Source organism: Phaethon aethereus (genome assembly GCF_964289735.1).
Source record: "Phaethon aethereus genome assembly, chromosome: 7".
Classification (NCBI taxonomy): Eukaryota; Metazoa; Chordata; class Aves; order Phaethontiformes; family Phaethontidae; genus Phaethon; species Phaethon aethereus.
This window is the reverse complement of record NC_138583.1, coordinates 11,490,807-11,510,991: the sequence shown is the minus strand read 5'-3', so window position 1 is coordinate 11,510,991 and position 20,185 is coordinate 11,490,807. Positions and strand designations below refer to the sequence as shown.

Here is a 20,185-nt window from a genome sequence, read left to right as displayed (position 1 = left end):
TAATCCAACTAGACTATACTACAGTCACATCACCTTCAGATGTTTCATTGACAGTCTTTTTTTAGATGAAAAATGGAAATAATGGTAAAAATGGAAGTATGATTTCCAAAATTGTCCAGGTAACCTTAAAAAACTTTGGAAATGAAGTTTAAGGTTATTAAATTAAGGTTATTAAAAGTAAGACCACACACACTTAAAGGCTGCGTGGTTCTGTGGCTGCTCAAATTTTGCAATTAGAGTATTTAATTGACAAAACGCTTCTTAATTTCATTCAAATCAGCTCAATGATCTCAAAACACAACCAATTCTTCTTAGAGAAGCAGATATACTGCCAGTATTTGCACATCTGATTTTTCTTCTCAGTTCTCAAACATTTAATATGCTCCGTCTTAACTCACTCGCAGCTGACACCTGAAAGTAGCAAGTTGAGGGCAAACGTGCTAGTGTACTATGTAGCAACACACATTCAAATGCAAAACTATAGTTTGGCAAAAAAATAGACTAAGCACATTCTGTAGATATTATCCCAGGTTTTACTAGATTTATGACACAATGCAGCAATTCAGTAACACACATTTGTTAGGCTTTTCAGTGAAAGAAGAATTGTCTTCTACTTATTTTAATTATTCCTAAGTGCAAAGCATTGACTAAGAGAAACCACCTCATTGTAATATGCTCCACCACTCCTCCACTTTTTTTCTGGAATCTGCACAGAACATCTGTAGAAAAAAGTGGTATCTTAGAAAGCATCTGCACATATCCATACGAATACTGCTAGGCCAAAATCTAAATAGTAAGTATTCGTGCAAATGAAAAATAATTTCTATTACAATGATTAACTTCCACTTTTCAAGAAAAGGAAAGCAGACTTTTAGAAGAGCAAAACATATATAATATGGATGTGTGATATCTATGAAAATGAGGAAAAATTCTATTTATAAATTAATGTGTTTACATATTTATTTTGCATATTATATTCATATATTTATGTGTTTGTAAATGACACTCAAAAGAAAATTTGAAAAAGGTATTGAGTGAGGTTCTAGAAGTTTACAGATAGATGCTTGCATGTAAAAGCAGACGATAGTGAAGCCTCGCATCCTGACTGTTCGTAACTTCTAAAAGGATCTAGCATCCAGAAGTATGTCAGCATGCAAGTTTTAATGGAAAGAAGCAAGGGAGATCAAGGACTCCTTTTCTAATCCTATTTCAAAATCAATTACAGCTGTAATTGTAAGACAAATATTTTTAAATAGCCCATATTCTAATCATGTAAAAGTCTAACTAAAGGGTGAAGAAAAATAGTAATACATTCCTTCAGCTTGACAACTGACCTTGTTTTCTTGCTACACAGCTTTTTATCAGATTTTAGGACAAGCTGAGACTTGCACCATAAACCCCCCCCACTAACAGACAGGTTTGAGGCTAAAACCAGTGAACTCATGCTTGACTGCAAAAGGAAAAAAAGGAGCACAGATCAAATGGTCTGGTACATTCTTCATTTTCCTTTGTGCTGAAGGTTCTTCTCTGCAATTAAGGACAGGACAAGAGACTGGCATTTTTACAGGGCATTATCACATTTCTTTCAACCTCATAGAAAAACCCAACAGTAAAAGTTATACAGCTTCTTTCAGAATAGAAAAGGGTTTCCTGAATGCTAAATTTATATGGGAATCAACAGGAAATATGCAGATCCTGGTTATTAAATAGATTGATTGGCTTCAAACAGCTTTCCCAAAAGACAAAAAGACCACAAGATATCCATAAATGGCGCTACAGACACACACACATGCACTCTTTCCTACACTAAAAGCCAAATCTAACAATTGGAGACTGAGTATTATACAGTGGAAAATGACAGTATCTTTGCGAAGGTACTCATAGCATATCCCCTTTAAATCTTCCTACTTGCATCAAGTAGGCACCAAGGATTTAAAGTTCTGCAGAGAGCCTGGAAAAACAAATTTTCAAAGGCATAAGTGCCTTCAAGTGAGATTCACTTAAAATGTCAATTACCTTTATTATTTTGTCCTCCTTAAAAAGGCTAGCATATAGATCCCCATGCCTTTCTGTCAGCAATATCTCATACTGGTACTACACCACAATGGGGCCTGCATGACAAGGTCACTTCTGTCTCTCGACTTCAACCCAGCAAATTCGTAAGAATGTAAAAATGGACAAAAGTTCACAAAAGCCCAAAACTTGTCTGACAGTGATCAACAAAAGACACCTAGAGAAGTCTAACAGCAAGAGAAGCAAGTAATGAGCAGCACTTCCTCACAACGCTCTTTACTTGTAGTAATCAGTTTCAGAAATTTCCAGAGTCCATCACAGTATCTGCGTAGATGTCAATGGGATCCTTTCTACCAGCAATTTCTCCAAATCCCTTCAAAACCTGATGTAAAACCTTAACATCCTCTACATCCCCTGACAAGGAGTTCCACAGCCCTTTATTCAGCACCTAAGTAATTGCTGTTGTCTGATTTGAAACCCTTACCTGCTATGAACACTCATCTGGCGTCCCTTAACTGTCATACTGGAAGAAGAAACAGCCATTTCCTCTTCACCCTCTCTTATATTCGTTTTGGACACCACTGTTATACTCATTCCTCACTTCTCTCAACTAAGATGAAAAGATTAAAACAGTCTGAGCTTATTTAGATGTTCCTCATGTGGAAACTATTACATACCTTTACACTATTCCTGACTCCTCTCATTGTATCTTCTCCATTTCGCAGACACAAACTTTCTACCAAGATGATCAAGCTCAGAGAGTCCAAACATAAAAATAGTGATGGATACAACATGAGCATCTGCAAGATTGCCACGAATCCTCATTTATGATCCTGCCAACTATGCCAATTTGTCATGGATGGATGATTTAGATCGCTTAAAGAATCACTGTCAAAGATGTTAGCAAAGGTGGTTATAATGTGGTGATGTGGAAGTGTGACTTACCAAAGCTCAATGGCAAAGTTCACTCTATTAATTACTGCAAGGGAAAATACAAAAAGTAAAATTGAGTTACACTCGAGTTAGAATGATTCACAGAGAGACTAGAGATAAAATGGGTAAGGAAGATCCTCCCGTTGAGTCACAAGGTTCAGAATGGACTCTCTTCCTTTCTAAACTCCTCAGAGAGAAGTCTAGCTATGGCTGGATCCAGACTTAGTCAACGGTTTATGGCTAAAGGATTATATATGCAAAGTTTATGTAATGTTTCATTAGCATCAATTCAGTATGCAATCAAAGTTACCAAGGCAAAAATCAAAGTTATCATACTACAGGGTTATGCACAGTATCAGTCACTTACCAAAGATCTGCTAATGGTAAAAGTTCTCTGCCTCAAGAAGCAACATCGAGGGGTGTCCCAGCTCAAAGGGAGATACCACCATGCAGTCGTGCTGCCAAGCAGGGAGAGCTCAAAGAAGGCTCACTCAGGTTGTCGTATTTATGGGATAAAGTAGTTGGCTCTTAGTCAAATTACATGCAATGGAAAAGGTATGCATGAGGCTCTCCTTGTACACACAATTTCCTTTGTTCCTTGATAAGCAAGTCTTGGAAAAGCCACCCGCTACTCATGTGTCAATCGCACGATCGGTGTTCCAAGCCCATATGCATCAATGCTCACTGTGTCACTCCGCTCCTTTGTGGGTTTTCAGAGAAGAGATTGAAACTAGAGGAGTTCACGGCGTGGCCACGGCTCAGGCCTTCACCTCCTCCGGAGCCTGCACCAAACCACCACCAGTCTGGTCAAGGGGTCAAGTGCACCAGTCACAAAGATGTACTGTGATCCATTTCTCAGAGTATTTACAGAAGCTCGGAGACAATCACTGTCTATGCCACACAAGTTTACCTAAACTGCAATCTTCAGCCTATGCTTTGTAAGAGATCAAACTTATGTCTAAACCATTTGCGATTTTCAATACATGAGTAATCACCAGAGATTACACTTAGGCATGTAATAAAAAGACAAAGTATTGGATTTAATCATTATCAGCACTGAATAGCATACAGATAATATTTCACAAAATAACTTTTTAAACACAAATATTTGGGGAATCCTAAATACTAACAGTCCTGCATACAAGTCCCTCTCTTTCTGCAAAGAAGCAGCAACAGTAGCTAAAAATCCGATAACTAGATCTGATTCTTTCCTTTTGCTGAAGCGTATGAGGAGAGAATATAACTTGAATAACTTGCAAGTAAGAACTGAAAAGCATATTCCTTTGTTTTCTAACACTAAAATGATGTGAATGCTGTAGTTCTCCAGATTTCAAAGGAGTTTAGAAGTCTAAAATTAAACCACATGAGCAATGAAAGTGCCCATTGTTGCTTCATTGCCTGCAGAGTTCCATTTTGTCACTTTAAGTGACTATCTTACATATTTTTCAGTAAATTTGTTATTAACTTAAGTATTGCTGCTAAAGCTCATAAGTTTTAGATGTGACTATATAACTCAGTTTGATACAGCTCTACTGTAAAGGACAAAACAAGTTGTGGGGCTGCTCACCAACTGTTCATCTCAGAAGAGCTCAGATTTTAATGACAGAGGTTCTACATCATGAAAGTTCCTGAAGCTTCACAACATAAAACCTGCTGACTTCAGTTCTTGTATACCATGCAACTAAAACTGAATTTAAAAGAAGAATCACTTTAAAGAAAGTTATGCACTGCTTATACAATGTCATGTCACTTTCAGACTTAAACACTCCTCTGTTCCTGCAAGAGGGCAGATGCAAGAAATAAGAAGAGTTCATAAAACAACAGTAACACGAATCATGCTTAAGCTTTAAGAGACTTCAAAGCAATACAATAAAAACAAAGAAGAAGCAGGCCCAAACTAAAGCAGCAGACTGTGTAGCTGTCTTAAATGATAAAGCCCTATTTTTCCCTTTAAATGAAGTTGCTGTTGTTGGGAGATAGGCCTTGAATGACCTCACTACTATTTTTTTTATTTCATGCACTTGGGAAAAAGAAAAATAATTTGGTCTTGCCTACAAGTGCAAGCGCAAATCTACAAGAAAGAGAAGTAAAAACTACTACAGTACATAGCACTGTTGATCATGTGAGCATGTAATAAATTCGCAACCTATCACCATTCATGTAAATCTACAACACACTGCGGGTCCCGAGACAGGTCCATCCACAGTGGTTTCCTCACATTTCCTTTTCTGCTGGTTGTTTACTCTTTCCTGTCTGGCTTCTAGGTAAGTTCTGGGCAAACAGATGCAAGGATGATTTCCAAGTGACAAGAACTTTGCAAATAAGAAGAAAAATGTTAGCACTAACAACTTTCATCCACCAAGTAATAACCTGAATAAATCCTAAGCTTGTTTGCCAATATTAACAAACTGATGGCAAAACAAATCAATACAACAGTGTGGAAATTCCATAGAGGACAACAAAACTGTCAGATGACTGAAGCAAACAAGCTACTGAGAGCTTTAAGCACATTACTGATGGGTGCTATGAACTTTTTAAAAGAAAAAAAAATACCACCCAAGCTCCCAAATTTACTTCACTCTACAAACAGGAATTTTACTTCCATACATCAACTGGCATCCAAAAGAATCTTCTTAAAATAGTGTGAGGGCTCCCTCTTCTGACAACACTTTGGACAAACCGTAAAACTGGTCAGCCTGTACATGTCAGGGTATGTTGTTTTGCAAAAAATCCTGGCTCACATACATGATATTTATTTCCCATTAGTTAAGAAAACTGAATGTTTTAATCTTACAGGAAAACAAACTTAAGTCCAAGAAACTGATAATTATTGTTATTACAAGGAAATTGATTCGAATCTTACAAATAGGATTTAAAAATAATGTGAATTTTGACTGTGTAACTTCGAAAGAAACTACCTGAAATAGGAAACACAATGTAAGACTGCTATGAAAACATTTAACAGATTAATAGATAAGATGAGCTGTGTCCAGGGTCAGAAGATAAAACAACAAATGGTACTTTATAATTTACCAGGCACAGACCTGTTGAAGTAATATCTGAATACAGTGGCCTTAAATGAATCACTAAAATAGACACCATTACATTCATGGACGTAGCTCCCTTCCAAATCAGACCACAGAATTCTTGTTTAGAATGTATTAGAAGTCAATAGTGCCCAAGAATATAAATAGATACTTGATGATCATAGACGCTGTTTTAATATTTTTCTTTTAATATGTATTTGTGACTATTGCTCCCTCTGTTGAGCTGCTGCTCCTCCCTTTGGGTTGATTCCTCAAGCCAGCTTTCCTTTCAACCAAGCCTCTCAACTCACACTGAGAAACGTCACATGAAACAGTTCCTCTGTTCCCTCAAAACCATAAGATAAACAAAAAAATACACAAGCTAATGCTAAGCCCTTAGTCATTAACTCCCTAACACAGTAACTTCAAAAGCTACACTTCACTACAGCTAGTACATTTAGGTCATTTCCACAGAGGATCTCAATTTTTTACTCAGTAAGCGCTCACTTAAGAAGACTGCAAACAGTTTTTGAAAGCAGATGCCTTGTTAATTCACAGAACTTGGAAGAGTTCATGCATCCCTTAATAATAAGAGATTTAAACACCTTTCTACAAGATGTATCCCCTCCACCTGTTCTGTTCACCAAACAATATATTCAATAAAAAAAGCCATGGTAAGATTTTGCTCCTGGAGCAAAAGGTCTACAAGGAGCCACTGTCTTGCAGTGCTTCATTGTTCCTTATTTAATATACTGCTGCACACTCTTCACCTTGGTCTAAAATTCATGTTTTGAAACAGCTCTCCTTTCATCTGTGAACCTTACAAATAAATCACCTTTCCCAGGTGACAGGAATTGCCTTTTCACCCTCAGTAAAAGATTGATGCCCAAAAGATAGTTTATTTTCCTATTGTTCTTCTTTTCTCTGGAGACAGACAATATTACTTACTCTCCCTGGCTGATCATCTCTGAATCTAATCACTCATCATTTCCAAACTCCCAGATGCATGACACGTACACATCAGGACAAGCTCAGTCACATTTGAGGCAATACAATGCACATCTGGTACATTCCTGAGTCAGATTTTTAAATAAGTAGTTTGCTTGTACTTTAAAACACTCTAATATAGGTGTTCTTTAATAACACAAGAGTGAACAGTTGAACAGGCCAAGTTAACTTTGGTTAGTACAAGAGTCAACAGGAACAAAGATGCCAAATGCCCACAGCCTCTACCATCCAGCCCGAAAAACAGGGAACCCCACAGGTGAGAGAAGGGAGCACTAAACTGGCAAGATGGGCAAACACAGTAGCAATCATGGCCAATGAGTCTGATACCAGCAGTGTTTTTAGTGGTACTTTCTGTCAGTAAGAACAACACTGCATTGCCTGCAAAACAAAACTCATGTTGTAAAATAGTAGCCCCTATATGCACTGGAAATGTGCAATAGAAAGAACAGTTCCTCTAATCACATGAATTAAGCAGACGTACTTTAAACATACAAACTAACAAAATGAACTTAAAATCAAGTTAGTTTCCACTGAACCTTATACAGTTTAGCAAGCCCCTCCCAAGAAAACAAGCACACATGTTTTAAAAGTACTTCTGAGCTGGTGGAAGAAAAATATAACAATTTCTATTGCATCCCATTTAATCTCCCATACTGCTTGACTTACCATAGTTTCTGATCATCAGTCAGGATATACATTAACATTAGTCATACGTGCCTTTGCCACCTACTATTCATTTTTCTTTTCCATCCTCTCCCAGGAAGGTAACATGAAATCATAAAAAGCACCCCAAACTTTCAAAGGCTCTACAGTTTAAATTCAACATCTCAGCATATAGCAAAATTTTACTGCTAGACCAGCAAAGCACAGTCTTTACCACCACCACTGTAATATAATAAAGTTGTTTAAAAAGAGGAAAAAAGGAGCAACACTTTCAAAAACAAGAAACCATTACACTGGAAATATTAATACAATTTATTAATAAATCTAGTTTTCATAAAACAGAGAAAAGGAATTTCTCCTCTTACTTTCAGTAACCTTAGCTACTACTGAAGCACCCAAATTATTGCTTAAGATTTAAAATTAATCCAGTTTGTAAAGTGTAATTACAACTTCAACTGAAGTTACCAGCCAAATATCTGTCCACATAGAGATGACTGCAAAACTTTTACTCTTCAAGAGGGAAATAAAGCCAAATGCATTGAGACATACAAAGTACTTTTCTTTCTATGTTAAATCAACTTGGTTTTACCTTCTCACAGAAGTCGGTAAGAGCTGTGAAATCCCATTTCTTGGAATAAGCAACGTTGTATCTCAGTATAGCCTCCTACAGAAAGAGCACAACAAAATAAAGCTGAAAAGATACTTATTAACAGAAGAAAAACAAGTTTATTAAATTCCTTTTTGAAGGAACAGTACCATCTAGTGGCTAAAACCTGTTACAGAGCCTAACAAAATCCATAACACTCTATTAATATGATGCATCTCCAACACACAACATAAACATTCCCCATCCCATGGTTGCTCTCTTTAAAAATACCAAAAAATGTACCTCAGCAATATAGCAGAAGTTAGCACTTTAGGAACTTAAAAAAATCAGAAACACAACAAGATGGAATAGGCACATTACAACAATAATGACCTTTAAAAAATTCTCAAGAAAAAAATACCAAATAAAGTATTATTAAGGGAAATTTTATTCATTGTCAGGGGAGCCCTTTCTAATCGTTTAAAGTTTATCTGTAGCTTTTGCATTTTTCTCCTTCCCTGACTTTCAAGTATAATCTAAATTATATTATTCTTCACAAAAAAAACATAATAGCAATTCTAAACTGCTCCAAATCACAATTCATTAAAACTCAACAAGAACTGTAAGTGTTAACAACAAAGCACTAGTCTCCAAAACTTACAGATTTTTTTCAGCAGCTTGAATTGTTGCAATTTTAGTGGAGTACACTGGTGTGAACAGTTACCATTTCAAACTCTCTCACCTGTGCATTGCCCTACCATCTGGTTGTAGAAAAAGCCTACATGCTACATTTACCACAAACTAGTAGATACCGCTGGACAAAGAGTTTTATGTAGACTTATAAAAGACAATTCGTCTTAATAATACCTAATAAATTCAGTGGTTACACTTAGGCCGCATTATTTGAGACCCTTAATTCACTAGGGAATCCCCTGAACAGCATAGATTTGTTTATTTTCACAAGTGATTAAACAAATAGGGCTGAACCAGAATCACTAACATTTCAGAGAGAGCCTGAATGTACTTATATGTATATAGACATTATTTCAAATTGACAAGCTTACCTTCAAATCATGTGAGCAAGTAAATTTGTTAAGTAAGGCAGTTTGGATTAGCTCCCATCGACTTCCAGCAGTTCTATCTCCGTTCTTTAAAACAAAGGCCCGAAACAAAGTCACATTAACTTATTCAAAACAGCGTCATATTTACTAATAATTGCCTTCCTTGCCACATTTTTTTTAAATAAAGTTTGCTTTATTTGTGAAGTTCTTCAAAAATAAACCATCTATTTTGAGTAACTGTAAAGTACTTCTATAACTTCTAGTTCACTGCATTTTACTTCCTTAAGAGTTGTTTCTAATTGCAGCACTCACAAAATTCATAGAGCTCTTTTTCTCATATGCAGCACTCTTTCTCCTGCCATCTCAAGGATGACAAATAATGTTCGGCACAGTCCTTGTGAAGAAAGTGGATTTTGCAGATAAAACATGACCACAGTTTATAAAATCCACAGTTCAAAAGTATAAACTGAACTAGCCTTACAAAAACGTAGTATTAAGAACATTAAGGGCACAGATTATGAAATCATATTGCTATGTCTGACTCTTGCATCAACCCAAATTTAAGACATCCTGTAATATTTTTCCTCAGCAGAAGTCTTATTGCCCACTGCAAGCTATAATGACATTTCTTATGAGACCACCACAAGGGCAGAGACAACTCATCTTGCTCGACTGGCGACAAAGATCTTATCAACACTCTATCTTTGAAATATCAATTAATTCATTTTATACTGTATCTGTAAAATTGATAAATTAAAAGACTGAGAGTATTTCCTAAAAGCTAGAAAAATTCTCTATTCCAGATTCAAGTATCAGTAGTCATTATACAGCCTTCACTACAGGATACGCTTGCTCATTTTATTCACCACGGTCTAAAGTATTTCAGTGGGTATGTTTAAGTAAGTCTTGAGCAGTGACAAGAAATACCAGATAAACAAACCATGCAGGGCCAACTCTAATCTCTCTGCCATTGGTTTAGTAGAATAGCAGTCAGATACAGCTCAGTCTACCAACAATACCTGACAGAATATTACAATCAGAACATGGTTACAAATTCATTTGCATCTGTTGGCCAGCCCAAATTGCTTCACACACACAAAAATAATATATACTTATATAAATATATAACTTATATGGAGTATAAGCTTATATTCCATACAAGTACAGAAATATATACACCATCAAATCAATGGCTAGCTAAAAAAATTACATGGGGGGAAAAAAAACTAAAAATCTTCTGCTCTGTCTGAAGCGTCCTGACCCAGGCTCCAGCTTTTCAGACCAGGTATGTTCATCATCCTGATTTTCCAATTCCATACACACAATTTGCCAGCTGAGCAAATGCACTAAACTGAAAACTCATCTGTATGTAAACAAACTTATTTGATTATGCAACTGTAAATACTTTATCTTACCTCATCCTCTACAGGGTATAAATTTTGTTCTGAGCAGGGCATTTTAACATGTTTGTTGTCCCACAAATCTTTGTAGTGAGTTGGAAAAGGTTTAGGCACCTCTCCTTCTCTCAGAAGATCTACCTGCAACACAGAAGGAACGGGGGGGAAGCACAGATCTACTTTCCAGGTTTTAAATGGAAGAAATAAAAAGTAAGCAAAAACTTACTTTAAAAAGCTCTCATCTACAACCACCCTTTTTGGAAAGGGGAAAGCTACACAGCAACCACATGATGGATATTCAGTAAGAAAAAACTCCATCTGTTGCTCTTACTTTATACTTGGTGAAAAGAGTACCACCTTATCATTTGATCCCTTGAAACACACTGAAATAAAGGCAATATGTGCAATTATTTCATGTTCAATTATCACCTAAAGACTTCATCATTTACGAATTTAAGTATCTACCTAGATTGATCCAAATGTTTTCAAAATTAATTTGAAATATAAGCATAGTCATATGCAGAAATATTTTTTAACCTAACACTGAAGAGGATGAGAAATCATTATAGACACAGCAATACTTCAAGTTCACTCCACAGAATACCAGATACGTAAAAGTAAATAACACTGTGTTTTTAAAGACCTAATCTGCTATACAGCCTTCTGGTAGCACTGATTCCCTCAGAACCTGCATTTAAACTTAACGTGCTTTGCTTTTCTTTGGGATTTATCCATGACCCTACAGGTTTCTGGTCACACATTTTATTTCAACAATAATTTGACTACATACTACTCCAAAGGATTAAAGGCAAGTATATCAGATTTGATCTAAAGTGGTAAAAATGCTACAAACTCCTCTCCATTCTTTTATTTTTTCATATCTTGAGCTTTTTCTGTATCTTAAACCCAAAACAGAATCTATTAAAATGAAAATAGAACATGAAAATGTTGAAATTTTACTTGCAGATGTATTTAAATTCACACAGTTTACAACTCGGACAAGGAAGTACACACCCCCCCTATGCAAAAGAAAAATACTTGTCCCTAACAAGCCAGAGGCAGTAAAATCATAATTACATTTCTTCTGGATCTTAATATCATAATTCTGTGCATCAGAAAAGTCAATTTTCAGGAAAATCTGTTGCCCATCTGCTTGCAAGGAATGGCAAAGACAGACTTCTACAACCTGCTAATACTATAAGACTAACGTTTAGCATTTTGTATTATTGAACAACTCAGCATGAAATTTTATTTCCTGTAATACAATGAATTATCGTACTCTGACGGTTACTGTATGATTAGCTGAGGGTCGCAGATGAGGAAGACAGGCCCCACACATAGGCATTCTTCGCATCTCTTCAATGGGTGTCCCAAACCATTTCTTATTCGTTGGAAGAGGTGGCGGCACATATTTAGGAATCTTCCTTCCTGGTCTCTGGGGCTTGAATTCACACTTTTCTTTCCTGTTGTTAAAATAAAATACATTGAGACATTTTATTTCCACTGAAAAACCTGGTAGGCAGATACACAAACTTCCACTCCAGTGTTACATTTATAACGGAGTCAGTTCATTCGCTAGCCTGTGCTGTGGCCCCAGGCCAAAGCTTTATTTGGGGAAAACCCCCATCATCAACAACCTCCTCCTCCCCAACACAGGTAAGCACATGATGTCTACCAAAATACTCTACAGGCTTTCAAACACCTTCACAGAACTGCAACAGGTTAGCAAGGCAGGGAAAGCCATGCTCTTTCACAATAGGATCTGTTTATCTAGGGACAGGACTCGAACTCACTGGTGTGCATTTGTCAGGATACCCTCTACAGCCCCTTCTCAACTGTTAGAAAACAAACACATGCACGTGCACAGATGCACGCATTCCTTCCTCAAACAACAACAAAAAACCCACAAAAAAACTTCACAACCCTTTCTCTCTAGGGTTGTATAGTTCATGCCAGGCATGAAATACTTGCAATGGAAATAGAAATTTTAAAGTAATTCAAAAAACACTTGCAAAATTCAAATATGTGTAAGAGAGATGAACTAATCCTCTTTAACGATCAAAGGTATTTACATGGATTTATGATGTTTTGAGGAAGAATAACCTGAACCTGCTCTATATTTAATGTAACATACCGTATGTTCCTCATGCAAAAGAAAGTTCTGAGTAAAATGCAAAACAAGTTAAAAGCCTGCACTTTTGAGGTATTGCTCAGACCTCTAAATTCCCCTTAGTGAACTTACTCCACCCTTGGAAAAAGACGTTGTCCAACCTGTTTGCTGCATCTATGCATTCACCAGTATCTCTTCAGGTGCAGACCATGCCTCCAACCAGGCCAGTGACATGCAAATGGTGTAGCCACATCGGCATGACACAGGGGTACAGGCTCACTGTGCTCATCTGAGAGCCAAAGGATAATTCTGGCACAGCATTACTGATGACTGAAACCTGATACACTACTGCTGCTTTCTCTGCAATTTAATATCTGAGATGGTCTATTATCTGCCCTATTATCTGACCTGGTCTAACAAAAACCAGTAGGAAAGCTTTAAGATTTCCCAAGTGCCCTCTTAAGCACTGTAGACAATACCACTATTTTGCCCAGCACTGTGGTTTATAACCTTCACATTATCTTGTTTAGGCTCCAAAAGGAGGAAGGAAGAAAAAAACCCACAAACCAGCCCAAACCTCTACAGCTTCATATTCTACCTTACTAATTATTCTGTAAAGCACTGCTAGGATTCCCGTCTATCCACACAGCAAAACTTTTGCATGAGTTTCCCTTCTCAGACATGGATTTACTGTAACACACAATGCTCTAGCACTAACAAACACAAGCCTCAACCTCTACAGCTTTGCTACAACAGCAATTCATTTTACGTTATTGAAAAGAGTACTCCCTAAACCCAAAATTTTAAACTTTATGACACCCTTTTGCATAATTTTTTTAGCAAATCCTTCAACCACCCGTTTTTCCTAAGAACTACCTTTTTTGTTTTCCAAATCCACTCCCAGTCTACTCATCATTTAAGATTTCTCAAATGCAAGCTTCCACTGCTGACTCTCTGTCACCCTCTTGTTCATTGCCTTGAAAGGTATGGTTTGTGCTGCTCCTCACATCCAGAAGGGATCTCCCAGTAAAGATGTGCAAAACTACTTTCTTGCTCTACCTTAAGGGCTTGAGTCTACTGAGATAATTGCTTATTACAGCAACATACAGAGTCCTCTCGTTTCTGCTTACTCTTTTGCTGTTTATTCACTTTCTTAGCTCCCACTGAAATCCACACTCTTCAGAGTGGAGATTATCCTTTTGCCCTTACAACATCTAGCATTATGAAGTCCTGGGTTGTGCTCAGGGCTTCTCTTTCCATTGCTGTAGTATGTAATCACCAGTCCTTCTCTCCCCCAAATTATGAATAAAGACAAAAAAACTCTGAAAAGCACTCCTACACATCTATACAACTGCTTTCAAAAGTGAAACTTTTCATGTCTCTTTCAATCAAAGCATCAGCAGCACCAATGCTTCAACAAAGTAGATTCAGTATTTTTGACAGACAAAACTAAAAAAAACCAACACCATGAAAACACCAGTTTCCTCAAGTATCTGAATGAAATGAATGCATGCTAGAGCTACACTCCATAAAGCACTCCTGTACCACAATTTGTTTTCAAGCATTAAAAATCCCATGAGCTTAAATCACTTCTTTCAGGAGCAAAATCAACTTCCTACAATGTCTTTAATTCCCAATTTTAACAGGTGTCCAATGATTGGAAAAAATTGCACTGGACAAACATATCCTTTAAAAAACACAAGTAGTCCCTAAAAATAAGTTATTTCAAGCTTACATCAGGTTTATCTTTGTGCCTTAACACACATTTTCCAAAACTCTTTATACAATCCAGCACCAAAGTGCTATAACCAAAGAGGAAATTTTTGAGTATGAAAAAACAAATCAAGGTGCAGACATAACACTACCTTTTGTCTTCAACTTTAGGTATCCTCATGAAGTGAGAGGTGATTTTGGAGTCTCTCTTCACACCTTGTTTTGCACCTTTGCATTCTGATGATGAAGCAGGAGAGATCCTTGGTGACTTTGTATGCAGACCATCCTCTTTAACAGAATTATCTATTTCCTCAAAGCTTTCACAGCCCTTGGCAGAAAAACGTGACTGACTTGACTCCAGTTCAGCATCCCCATATTGAATTCTAAAAGATTTGTTTACAGATTTTGACATGTTAATTTCCTCTCGCTCATCAAGAAATGGACTGGTTTCTTCATCAGCTTCTGACCCATGACAGCTATTTTTAGAATTATCAACATCCATCGGTGACTCTGGTTCACTTTCTTTCTCAAAAGCAGGTGAATCCCCTGAACTGCTCTGACGTTTGGTCAATTTCCCAGGTCCCCCAAGATCAGATACACAAGCATCACAACCAGTATCTGACAGTGGACTTTCCAGAACTACATTCCCTTCTTCTTGTTCACCCGTCAAACAGACAGAATTGCAACTCTTCAGCTTCCATGAATTGCATGAAGCCACTTGTTCACCTGTCTCAGTGTCTTTTGAAGAAAGTTTTGTATCTCCCACTTTCAAAGACCGGCCTGATGATAATTTCCTCTGAGTCCAATTGTCACTGCTTTCTTCACAGCCTCTCTGAGCCTGCTTGCTAGTTTTGTGCATCTGATCAATGTTGGCGTTTTTAAAGAGGTCTCCAGACTGAGTCCCCTTCACAGGCTCTGTGTCTAAGACTAGATCTTTGTCCTCAGCCTCCCAGTTATACATGCTGCCTGTCTGAGGCAAATTTACATGCTTTGCACCAACTTCCACAGACACCTTTGAATAATTCTGCTGACAAATATTCTCTAGCTTTTTCACATCATGCTCACAAAAGTTCTCTTTTTTAATGGAAGTCATCTTGGGGTTTGCTTCAGTATTGTTATTAATTTTGCTGTGTAAGCTGTGGAAGACAAGTAAGGGAATTTAATGTCTTATCTCCAAATGAAATTTCTGTGATTTTTTTAAAAAGAAATTATTATAAACATACAATAGAAACTACAGAACTTTACCCATTATACTCTGTAAGCGAGCACTACAAGAATCAACAAGTTTTACTGCACTGGGGAATGCAGCTCAGTAACAACCACGTAAAGGTTCCAAAGCATGACGCATCAGTTGCTTGCCTCAGAAATCTATTCCAGTGATTCACTACCCTTGGTTTCAAATCTAAGCAGTATTAAGTTATTATTTCGTTATTTTCCTCAGATGAAAAAGGTTAGAAGTCATGATAAAATCCTCCTCAACTTTCATTTTAATCAGTTAAATACACTAAGCAAGGAAACAATGGTTTTGTAGCCATTCCTTCAGAGCCACAAATTCATCTTTTAGAAGACCAGGACACAGTAGTCCATAGTCTCAACAACATCCTATTACTTCCTTACTTTAAGCAGCTCATGACTCCCTTAAAAAAAAAAAAAAATCACAATACAAAAGCATAAAAAAAAATATTTAGAACTGTTCATAAAAATTAAAAGGCACATTAAATCAATTACTATTTTTGAAGAGAAAAATCACCTAATTTGCTCTGCACTGTCATACACAAAGAACAGAAAGCCATGTGCCCTAACAGTTACATAGGGAAATGAAATGAGTTTTGGATGACCAGTTCAAACTTCTCAAGAAGGCATTGGTGAGTCATTTCATACTTACGTACCAATTTTTGTGTCAGTGTACTGATAAAGAAAAATACTTAGATGCCACATGAATATTAAAAAACGCCTGACTAGTCCTGGTGAATATATCACTCTGAACAATACCTTCTCCAGAATGTGTTGTTACAACATTGTATATAACCAATGCAAACTAAGCGCACTGTCTGGTCATTCCCCAGTTTCCCCATCTACACTAAATAGGAAAATACGCAATCATCACACTATCCTAAATTCAGCAGCTGAACATCTTAAGAGATTCCTGAAGGCATTAATTCTCTCCAGGAATGATAACAGATCCTCTTCTAAAAAAGCACTCTGGATAAAGAGATAGCATTCACACCTTTCCCAGTACAGAACAGAAAGAAAAAAAATAAAGGGGCTTGGAGCAACAGATGATAGCTTGGAACTTCACCCATCAGAAGATTATTTGAAAAACAAAAGTATTTTAGAGGGTTTCATGTTATGATAATTTAATTCCCCATCTATGCATTTGTTCCTGCACTGAAAACTCTAGAAAACAAAAATGAAAGTTATGTTACTGCTGCATCTCAATAAATGACTGTTTAGGGGTATTGACAATATCTGTTGTCAACTTAAGATGAGAAATCAAATCTAGCACAAAGACAGTGTCAAAATTCAAATAAATTAAAATTATGATGTTAACTGCAATAGAAAGGCACATGAAGTGTTCACATGACTAACCCGCTGCTTAAAGCTGACTAGGCTGTAATCTGTAAGCAAGGCTGGAGGAGGACATACAAAAGCAATACTCTAAAGTGAATCTTAAAAAAAAAACAAACATCTTTGCTTTACTGCAACCTATGAGCCTGTAATTGAGCCCTGTGTACTGCTGTATTAATCATTATCACAAGTTTTCCTAGCTTTTCTTGAACATTTTAGCACTGCTACAGATTTCAATTTCTATTTGTTAACAAACATCACTGAAAAATAAACAACCACATTTACAATTGCAATTATAGAAAAGTAATAGCTGACATTCCTCTGCACCAGGCAGTTAAACTCTTAGGAGTTCAATTTTAACATTGCCTTGCAAACATCACTCCCAGACTACATTAGCAAAAAATCATTCAGTAGCAAAACTTTTATAACATCTTTCAGAGAATAACCTGAATGCACATTTGAACACCTGTAAATTCTGGTCCAAATTAAATCAAGTTGCAATGCTTATACTACAATCACAGTCCAATGAGACAAACAAAACCAGACTTTTATCCGTTAACAGCAGAACTGTGAGTTGAATGCAGGAACATCAGCCAAACGCTCTAACTGTTATTGCCCTATGTTAAACAAAAATAAAAGTGGAGATGTTGACTAAGGACACAGTCTGATATTACAACTAACTCGATCTAGTGGTTGGCTGCCACTGGAAGCGGCACTCCTGCTTTGCCTTCCCTTGCTGCAGGTTCCCATCTTTCTTCTCTGCAAGACCAACAGTATTTATTCACCTAAACAGTGAGGTGCTTCTGGAAGCTAAGACAGCAAAAAGTTTGGGATTGGGGGCTTAGGAGTGAGGAGTGGGGGACTAGTTCGCTTTTTGTAGTGAAAGTCTGTCAGTTAGTTATACTCAAGAGGACGTGCCAAGGTAAGGAAAGCAGCAGAAATGGGGTTGCCTTTTGTTCAGTAGCTACCTGTACTGGCAACCTGCACTTTTACTTCCCCACAGATGGGCTCAAAGAACACAACTTTTGAATTTTTTTTTGGATTTTACCTTTTGGATTCAGTTGTCTTGGGTCCTTTATTCTCCAACCAAGTGGTAATCGTTCGTTGTTTACAAACTGAAAAAACATAGTTCACTACATTATTAGATGAAAGATGATAGAACTGCACCATGATTGCATATGAATATGATAACTTGTACTGAAGGAAGATAAAAACGTCTCAAGTCCTCGTTATCATCTCTACTACAGAGAGCATCCAGACACTAACACTATTAAAACTACATGTGATGCAATATTTAATTTGTATCAGTCAGCAGCTGTAGGTTCTGTAATAATTTTTATAAATACCAGGATTGGTATGTGGTGGGGTTTTTTAATCCAACATTTTTTAATACAGTTAAAAAAAATCAGAGTGAATCTCTAGAGTTAAAAGTAAAAAAAGGCAACTTGAACTTGAGCTCTCATTATCACCTTTAATTACTACCACCACCACAGTGAGCCCTGAAAGACTTCTGCTGAATTTTGGAATGAAGAGGCAACATGGCATAACTTAAAACAAACAAACAAAACTAACAACTAGGTATCTTAGAAGACCCAGCTGAGAACATTATTTCTATGTAGCACACAGTGAAACATGAGACTTTATATAAAGATTGTACAGATTAGAAGTGACAAGTGCTGAGAAAAGGGCTATTTCTTCCCCTCCATCCATAAACAATTTGTAAAGCCTATCAATGCTTACTCCCCTAGACAGCAAAACGTGAAGGACACATTTTTTTCAGATTTACTACCAACAACACCGCTCCACTAAATGTGATCAGTCTTATCTCTGTGATGTTGCAGTTCAGCCAAGCTTTCCCTAGAACAGCAGCACACAAATTAATTATGGTAGAGACTCGAGGAGGGGAATAGGGAAGAAAAACTCAAAGCAGTTATTTCACAACTGGAAAGTAATCTTCATTAGTATAAGAAGGGTTTATTGGTTTAGTTTTGTTGTTTAGATGTAATTCTGAAAATCTGGCAATTGGTTTCAGTCCCCTTTCTTTTCCATTTGCCAAGAGAAGTTATCTACCGGACACTGCTGACTGTGCAAGGCATTTACTCACTGCTTTCAACTGGGTAGGTAAAATTTGTAGTTCCCCTATTGCAGCAGTAGTTTTGCAGAACTTAAAAACCAGTACAGCAGATCTGGCTCTTCTGATTAATAGTCACTACTGAAAGACTCAGCATTTTACTGCAAATGGAGGTTGTGTAACTTGTAGCATAGGTGTAGCTTAGGCCATAGGTAACTTAAGAGACATTGTTTCATAAACGCTCTCCCTAACATTCAAGGCCTTGAACACTTTTCCACAGCTGGTTATCAAATATCCACCATCAAAAGTATAGAATTTCAAGAATGAAACAATAATCTCCAGAAACTATTTAAATAATTTTAAGTTCTTCTGAAACAGCTCAAACAATAATGCAAAATTTGCAACACATGACTAGGTCACCATGGAGTATCGCCAAGCCATACATACATTAAAAGCACAAGTATACCTGTGCCATACTCAGCTATTTAATTGTTAAACAAATGCTGAGCTTCACCCCACTCAGACAAAAATAACAGGTTTATAAACATTTTTTTTTTCTAAAGACTCGCTAAAACTGAAGTGTATTAGTAATTCTGTTTACCAAATTTCACCAGCTTATATTTGAAGTGTTAACACAAATTGCCTACAGGAAAGGGTAAAGAAGCAGCCAGAAAAAAAACCTGAAGAGACATGTTAAAACATGGTATGAATAAGGCTCTCCAAAGGCGGCTGACTACCTCTCAAGGTATAAACTTGTGTTGAGGAAGGAATACTTATTCATGAGCATACTAAACAGAAATGATAGCAGCAGCATCAGAACAGAACAGAATGGCTTTGGTCTGAACTTTCACATCTGACTAGCCATTTAAGCCCTATAACAAACATAAAATTTTTATTTAATACTACTAGCATCTCTTTTTGCTACAGATAAGGTGATAAAAACATACAAGGCAACAAAAAGACAACATATGCTTACATTCAGTGTAGATAATAAAAACAGACTTTGGTGTAATTTTTTTATGAAAGTGGTCTCTCA

General features: G+C 36.8%; 1 protein-coding gene across 1 annotated transcript in view; it reads right to left on the bottom strand.

Moving 5' to 3' along the window:
* PARG (poly(ADP-ribose) glycohydrolase) overlaps nt 1–20,185 on the bottom strand; it is a gene marked incomplete at its 5' end in the record, with an annotated part of 70,798 nt that overhangs the window by 49,307 nt on the left and 1,306 nt on the right. The window contains 6 exons of the mRNA XM_082002239.1: nt 8,233–8,307; nt 9,294–9,377; nt 10,706–10,828; nt 11,967–12,150; nt 14,663–15,646; nt 18,127–18,193. Of these exons, the coding sequence (XP_081858365.1) occupies nt 8,233–8,307; nt 9,294–9,377; nt 10,706–10,828; nt 11,967–12,150; nt 14,663–15,646; nt 18,127–18,193 (1,517 nt within the window). The remainder of the gene's footprint in view (nt 1–8,232; nt 8,308–9,293; nt 9,378–10,705; nt 10,829–11,966; nt 12,151–14,662; nt 15,647–18,126; nt 18,194–20,185) is intronic.